We start from the raw sequence: 8384 nt of genomic DNA on the forward strand, positions 1-8384 counted from the left end.
CCTTCTGTTCAATTCAATTCAGTTTATTTTATATAGCCCAATATCACAAATTACAAATTGGGAGTTGTTCCTGATCCGACGTGAGGCCCTGGGACAGGGATATCGTATGTGTACAGATTGTAAAGCCCGCTGAGGCAAATTTGTAATTTGTGATGTTGGGCTATACAAAATAAACTGAATTGAATTGTCCCGAGGACCACTGCTCAACATTTTTAATGAGGTGTCCTTTTTAAAATAATAATTCTGGAGCTGTTGTACATTCATATGGCAAAAATAGATGAGAGCCACTGGAGTGTAGTTAAAGCCTACGAGTTCTGTTACAAAAAGAACCGGTTGTACCTGGTTCTGAGCAGGGGCGCCATTCGGCGTGTTTTAGGGGGGCTTCATAATTGACACTGAACTAGTTCATCTTTATCTCAGTGATAGTGTCCAAATGAGCATAAAATATCACAAAGAGCCTGAAATTCTGTCTCTAACAATAGATATCCGGCCCCCCCCCCAAAAAACAGATGGTGGGACGCTGCGCGCGCATACATAGTCATTGATACCGCTACCCTTGGGACCAGCCCCCATAACCCCTTTCTTCAAATCCTACAAACTCCCCTGGTTCTGAGTATCTTGGCCCAGGAGGTGGAGGCGAATCGGTTCCTGAACGCATCACTATATCCTGCCGCCACGGTAAAGTTCAGTCACATTGACGCGGTGTGGCCCTATAAACACCTCCTCCCCGCGTGCAGGATGTGGCGGGGCAACAGGTGATCTCACTATGTGGAGAACACCAGCGTGTCCACTTCAGGAACACACACATAAAGAAAGTTAAACTAAACATTGTGGCAGAATGATCTCTAGGATATTGTGTCCACATCCATTGTTGCCTTTAAATGTGCACACGTGTTTTTAATTTCCTTCTCTTGTTATTAATTACTCTGTGAGACACGGTCCTGATTTACAGCTTCTATATCCGCCTCTGCGGATCAAGGAGAGGACACCGCCGGACAAAATGACAACTTATGTCGAAGAAGAAGACCCCCTTGAAAGCAAATGGAAACCCTCACTCACCTTCATTAATCCCGTGAGCCGAGGCGACCACGACCAGGAGAAAGACCACAGCGGCCTCCACGACCGCCATCCTGAGCTCCAGAGAGAGACCCTCTACCGGGCGACGGGGCGAGGGGAGGGGGGAGCGGGTCAGACTCCCGCGGAGACGCTTCTGGTCGGTTCACTTGTTGTGTTCCTTCACTGCAGAGGGGGACAGCCGTGTGTGCAGGGGACCCGCTCAGTGTGTGTGCGTGTGTGTATGACGGACAGTGGCAGCTGCTCGCTGTCCTCGCGCAGTCAGTCACTCAGGTTGGGTAGCTTCGCTCAAAGCTCCAAGGCTCCGGTGCTGGAGAGCTTCAATAACCAGTGTATCGACAACGACGGTGTGTATCCACTGTGCTGCGTTCAAGGTCCCCGAGACAAACTAACTGCAAAAAACAGGGAAGTTGGCAAATAAAATACATTTTAGTGCCAACAAATCACAAATCATGTCAGCAGGATACTATACTGTACATATACAGTAGGTCGGTATATGCAGATATATACAGGACTGTCTCAGAAAATTAGAATATTGTGATGAAGTTCTTTATTTTCTGTAATGCAATTAAAAAAACAAAAATGTCATGCATTCTGGATTCATTACAAATCAACTGAAATATTGCAAGCCTTTTATTCTTTTAATATTGCTGATTATGGTTTACAGCTTAAGAAAACTCAAATATCCTATCTCTAAATATTAGAATATCATGAAAAAGTATACTAGTAGGGTATTAAACAAATCACTTGAATTGTCTAATTAACTCGAAACACCTGCAAGGGTTTCCTGAGCCTTGACAAACACTCAGCTGTTATAAATCTTTTTTTTACTTGGTCTGAGGAAATATTAAAATTTTATGAGATAGGATTTTAGAGTTTTCTTAAACTGTAAGCCATAATCAGCAATATTAAAAGAATAAAAGGCTTGCAATATTTCAGTTGATTTGTAATGAATCCAGAATGCATGACATTTTTGGTTTTTTAATTGCATTACAGAAAATAAAGAACTTTATCACAATATTCTAATTTTCTGAGACAGTCCTGTATATATATATATACAACAAGTTTCAAGTTTCAAGTTTCAAGTTTTTATTGTCACATCCCCTTTTATACAAGTATAATCGGTTTGTGAAATTCTTATGTGCAAAACACCCGACAGCAGTAGCAGACTAAAAAAAAAAGAATAAGAATGAGAATAAACTATACGATATCCACAAAAAAAAGAAGAAAGTATTAACAATATATATATATAAAACAATGTAATAGAATATACATCATGACAATATATATATATAAAACAATGTAATAAAATATACACTTTTTTTTAGACAATATATATATATATGTATATACATACAATATATATATACAATATATATATATATAAAACAATGTAATAAAATATACACCATGGCCATAGATATTCACAGAATATGTTCTGGTGTATAGTGTTAATGAGGGTCTCAGTCCTTGTTCAGCAGCCTGATGGCCTGACTGAAGAAGCTGTCCTCAGTCTGTTTGTCGGCACTTGATACTGCGGTATCGCCTGCCTGACGGTAGAAGGGTGAACAGTTTGTGGCCGGGGTGGTTATTGTCTTTCATCATCCGTTTGGCCCTGGCCACGCACCGCTTGGTGTATATGTCCAGGATGGAGGAAGCTCACCTCCAACGATGTACTGTGCCGACCGCACCACCCTCTGTAGTGCCCTACGCTCCAGGGCGGTGCAGTTCCCGTACCAGACGGTGATGCAACCTGTCAGAACACTCTCGATGGTACTGGTGTCGAATGTTCTGAGGATGCGGGGGGCCATGTTGAATTTCCTCAGTCGCCTAAGGAAATACAGGCGTTGTTGGGCCCTTTTCACCACGTGAGTGGTGTGCGTGGTCCATGTGAGGTCCTCGGAGATGTGCCGAGGAACTTGAAGCTGCTGACCTCTCTACTGCAACTCCGTCTATGGAGATGGGGGTGTGCTCTCCTCTCCGCTTCCTGTAGTCCACGATCAGCTCCTTGGTCTTCTTGACGTTGAGGACGAGGCTGTTCTCCTGCCACCACTGTACCAGTGATCCAACCTCCTCCCTGTAGGCTGTCTCGTCGTCGTCGGTGATCAGCCCCAACACTGTTGTGTCGTCAGCAAACTTGATGATGACGTTGGAGCTGTGCATGGCCGTGCAGTCGTGGGTGTACAGGGAGTAGAGGAGAGGCTCAACACGCATCCCTGAGGGGCTCCCGTGTTGAGGGTCAGCGGCTCTGAGGTGGTACTGCCCATCCTCACCACCTGGCGGCGGCCCGACAGGAAGTCCAGTATCCAGCTGCACATGGTAGAGTGCAGGCCTAGACCTCTGAGCTTGGTGTCGAGCTTGGCGGGAACAATAGTGTTGAACGCTGAGCTGTAGTCCACAACCAGCATTCGCACACAACAGTTCCTCCTCCAGGTGGGAAAGGGCGGTGAAGTGCCATGGCAATTGCGTCGTCGGTGGATCTGTTTTGACGATATGCAAATTGCCATGGGTCCAGCGTGGCAGGCAACATGGAACAAATGAAGTCCTTGACCAACCTCTCAAGCATTTACTGACAATCGAGGTGAGGGCTACGGGTCTCCAGTCATTCAGGCAGGTTACCTTGGGGTGTTTGGGGACAGGCACAATGGTGGACATCTTGAAGCTCTCAGGAACAACAGCCTGGGACAGGGAGAGGTTGAAGATGTCTGCAAAGACTCCTGCCAACTGGTCTGCACATGCTCTGAGGGCGCCCGGGATGTGGTCGGGACCTGCCGCCTTCCGGATGTCCACCCGCTTGAAGGCTCTGCGCACGCCAGCCTCTGAGATGATCAGCAGGCTGGTCTCCTCGGCGGCGCTGCCTTCGGTCGGCTGCCGCTCACGTCGAACCGAGCAAAGAATGTATTTAGCTCGCCTGGGAGGGAGGTAGAGGAGTTCTCTTCACCGCTGGTTCTCCCTCTGAAGTCCGTGATTGTCTGTAGCCCTTCCACACACCTCTCACGTCATGGCTCTTGAGCTTTTCCTCCACCTTGTTCCTGAACTCCCGCTTGGCAGAGCCGATGGTCTTACGGAGGTCGTAGCGGGCTCTTTGTATTCCGCCATATTCCCGAGTCAAAGGCGGTGTTACGCGTGCGGAGTGCAGCGCGAACATCGCCATTTATCCACGGTTTCTGGTTGGGATAAATCCGAACCGACTTGGTAGGAACAACGTCATCTATGCATTTCTTGATGAACCCGGTGACTGAGGACGCGTACTCACTGACGTTGTTGTCCGACGCGACCCTGAACACATCCCAGTCAGCACGCACAAAACAGTCCTGTAGCATAGACTCCGATTGGTCCGACCAGCGTTGCACTTCCTTCACAGCGATTGGTTGCTGCTTCAGCCTCTGCCTGTAGGCGGGAGTAGTTGGATGGAGCGGTGGTCCGATTTGCCGAACGGTGGGCGGGGAGGGCTTTGTATCCATCCCGGAAGGGAGTGTAGCAGTGGTCGAGAATCCGCTCCCCAGCGTGTTGCTTGTTATGTGTTGGTAGAACTTGGAGAACTTTCTTCAGGTTCGCTTTGTTGAAGTCCCCCGCCACAATGAAAGCAGCCTCGGGTGTGCCGACTCCTGCTCGCTGATCGCCCGTAGAGTTCCTTCAGCGCTATGTCCGTGTTAGCTTGAGGCGGAATGTACACAGCAGTTACGGTGACTGCTGTAAACTCCTCGTAGCCAGAATGGTCGACACATGAGCATTAGGTACTCACGACTGGACGAACAGAACGACTTGAGAGTATGTACATGACTTTGGTTGCACCAAGATCTGTTTATCATGAGACATACCCCTCCACGATCTTTACCAGAGAGAGTCTTTGTTCTGTCCGCGCGGTGGACGGAAAATCCTGCCGGCTCGATGGCTGAGTCGGTAACCTCCTCCGACATCCATGTCTCCGTAAGGCAGATGATGCAGTTGTCCTTAGTTTCCCGGTGGAATTGAATACGAGCCTGTAGCTCGCATAGCTTATTGTCCAAAGACTGTACATTTGCCAGTAAAATGGTGGGTAGTGGGGGTCGATTGGCTCGACGTCTCAGCCTGACCAGCACGCCAGCTCGCTTCCCCCTCCGTCGTGAGATCGCGCCTAAAATGGACGGAGATAGTTCCGCTACTGTTCCTGGCGGGACGTCCGAGTAAGAGTTGAAAAACTCTGGTAGGCGGCGAGCAACTGCCGATCCAATCTCCAGAAGTGTGCATCTGTCGTATGTTAACTGGCTGCTAACGTTTTGTGCAAAAATAGTCGCAATAAGAAGAATAAATAACAAAAAACTACTACAAAATCCGGGAGCTCGCAACACAGCAGCCATCACGTACGGCGCCGCCGCAAGTTCCTTGTATTGTGGTTATTTTCTTAGAGTTACAATATTTACTATGTTTTTTTGAGTTATATATTGTTATCTTGTTATATAACTATATACAGGACTGTCTCAGAAAATTAGAATATTGTGATAAAGTTCTTTATTTTCTGTAATGCAATTAAAAAAACAAAAATGTCATGCATTCTGGATTCATTACAAATCAACTGAAATATTGCAAGCCTTTTATTCTTTTAATATTGCTGATTATGGCTTACAGCTTAAGAAAACTCTAAAATCCTATCTCATAAAATTTGAATATTTCCTCAGACCAAGTAAAAAAAAGATTTATAACAGCAAAACAAAATCAAACATTTGAAAATATGTTTCCAGGTGTTTCGAGTTAATTAGACGATTCAAGTGATTTGTTTAATACCCTACTAGTATACTTTTTCATGATATTCTAATATTTAGAGATAGGATATTTGAGTTTTCTTAAGCTGTAAGCCATAATCAGCAATATTAAAAGAATAAAAGGCTTGCAATATTTCAGTTGATTTGTAATGAATCCAGAATGCATGACATTTTTGTTTTTTTAATTGCATTACAGAAAATAAAGAACTTTATCACAATATTCTAATTTTCTGAGACAGTCCTGTATATATATTAGGGCTGTGAAACGATAAAAAATGTTAATCAAATTAATCACAGGTTTCTGTGGATTAATCATGATTAATCACATATTACCGATATTCTCGGTATATTTTTGTGAGAACATAAAGATTTATGACAAAAGACGGATATATACATTTATACACAGGGATGCACATAATTTGCTCACCAGTGTGCGCGCATCGCGGCTGAGCTCTGCGGCGCGCGAGACGGAGATTAGTGTTAACGCGACACCTAGAGACAAAATGACATGCTGCTGGTTAGAGACGACCAACAACAGATTTATTGGAAGCTCATTCTGCGCATGCGTTAAATGCGTTAAAAAACAATAACTAATTAATCCTGCAATTTATTCATAACGCGTTAACGCGTTATTTTTCACAGCCCTAATATATATATATATATTAGGGCTGTGAAACGATTAAAAATTTTAATCAGATTAATCACAGGTTTCTGTGGATTAATCATGATTAATCCCATATATACATTCAGGGTTTTTCCTGGGTCAAAATGGGTCTTCGGTGCTCCCAAAAAAATTGTCTGTTCGTTGAGTGAGTGATCAGCAGCTGGCCGCTCGGTCCATTCGCGCACCTCAGAGTTGCGTATTGATCAGACAAGAAGACACGCTTATCAACTCCAGTGTCTCCCCTACTATTATAACAGGGGGAAATCTCCAAATAAAATAAAATAACTAGTTAAACCTGTAATTGAATTAACTGAGTTAACGCGTTATTTTTCACAGCACTAATATATATATTATAGCTGCCACACTTGTATAGATAAACAACACTAATGATTTGTGATTTGTGAAAAGAACACCCACGAAGGCCTATTCCAACTCGCTAGTAAACATTTGCTGTTACATGTTGACACACACACACACACACACACACATATATATACACACACACGCACACACACAGAGGGAGAGACCAGGAGGCAGCTTTTGTGTCCAGCTGTTGCCTGCCAGCCTGTATGTCCTGTTTTATTTTAGGAAAGGAATGGCATTTCAGTTCAATTGCTCCTCGTCCGTGCTGCTTTGGATGGAGTCGACTATTGTACTCCCACAGCCGGCCTGGTTGTTGTTTCGGGGGCAAAGAAAGAAAGGGTCAAAGAAAGAAAGGTGGTTGTGTGAGGCTGCCCTAAATGATGTCAGGCCGCTGTCTTTTGTCATGTCATGTGACAAAGATGGAGGATTTTGTTTGTTGCCCAGTGTTTGTCTTTTATTTTCCTCCTACTTAATCCCTATCATGTATTTTATAATCACCTCCCCCTGTTTTCATGTGTTGGCGAAAACAACTCACACACACACGCACACACACCAGCGCACCTACCACATGCACTGTACTCTGGACCTGTGAACACACGTGCACACACACACACACACACACACACCTACACACCTACACACACAGCAGCTCTTTCGTTGATAATGCTGTCTCCACTAGGTGGTGCTGTCCTCCAGGGTACGGGTAGAGTCCTACTATGCCTGGGACAAAGTCGGAGTTTTGTCATGACTCTGGTGCACGTGTGTGTTGATACTCTCGCGCCCTCTGCTGACACAGTAACGAACTGCTCCCGAGTTAAAATCCCAACAGTAAACAGTTTTTTTCTCTCCATTTGAGACACTGAACAGTTAAATCCTGGATCTACTGTTGGCAAGGAGTTTACAGCTAGAATTAATGAATAAAAAAGCTCCAGCATTGCATGCATCCACTCATCCTGTCTGTTGTTTACTAAGGGAGCGCTGAAGTATGCGGTGTGTCTCGTTACTCGTTAACGGTTGAACTAAACAGCCGTTTTCTCTTGAGACGGCGGTCACTCTTAAAAGCCTCATTTTGTTTTTTAATCTGTTATTCTTAATAACACCAGGACTAAGGTTTTTTAGATGTTTCAAAGCTGCGGCTTCAGTTTGGAACTTCCTACAAACGAGAATGTAGACTCAATCGTTTAAGAAAAATGCATTCCTAGAATAATATTTTTAGGGACGAATGAAGATAAAGAGTTGGCTGATCTTCCTCTGTCAGGGTGCAGTGGCCATGAGGCCTCGTCTCCTCTGGTTTTTAACCTCTACTTATAAATAGAGACCTGCCGGAAGATCTCAGGCTGCGGCTCATAAGTGGTTATTAAGTCAGAAATACCAGTTCCATAAACGCCTTTAAGGCTTACAGGCTATTAAAACAGAAGTAATCAAAGGATAAAAGGAAATTGAAATGTCATGAGGATTAAGGAAGCATGATTGGATATGACACCAAGGTTTTACGATGACTCTTATATTATCAGATATGGGCCCTAATTCTCGTACCTGGC

The 8384-nt window shown here is 44.6% G+C and overlaps 1 protein-coding gene across 1 annotated transcript in view; it reads right to left on the reverse strand.

The window, feature by feature from the left end:
- Positions 1 to 1194, reverse strand: part of musk (muscle, skeletal, receptor tyrosine kinase) — a 48697-nt gene extending 47503 nt beyond the window's left edge. Inside the window, exon 1 of the mRNA XM_056433273.1 lies at positions 1060 to 1194. Coding sequence (XP_056289248.1) covers positions 1060 to 1129 — 70 coding nt within the window. The 5' untranslated portion in view covers positions 1130 to 1194. The remainder of the gene's footprint in view (positions 1 to 1059) is intronic.
- Between the last annotated feature and the right edge of the window lie 7190 nt (positions 1195 to 8384).

The sequence above is a fragment of the Pseudoliparis swirei genome, chromosome 15 (genome assembly GCF_029220125.1).
Source record: "Pseudoliparis swirei isolate HS2019 ecotype Mariana Trench chromosome 15, NWPU_hadal_v1, whole genome shotgun sequence".
Classification (NCBI taxonomy): domain Eukaryota; kingdom Metazoa; phylum Chordata; class Actinopteri; order Perciformes; family Liparidae; genus Pseudoliparis; species Pseudoliparis swirei.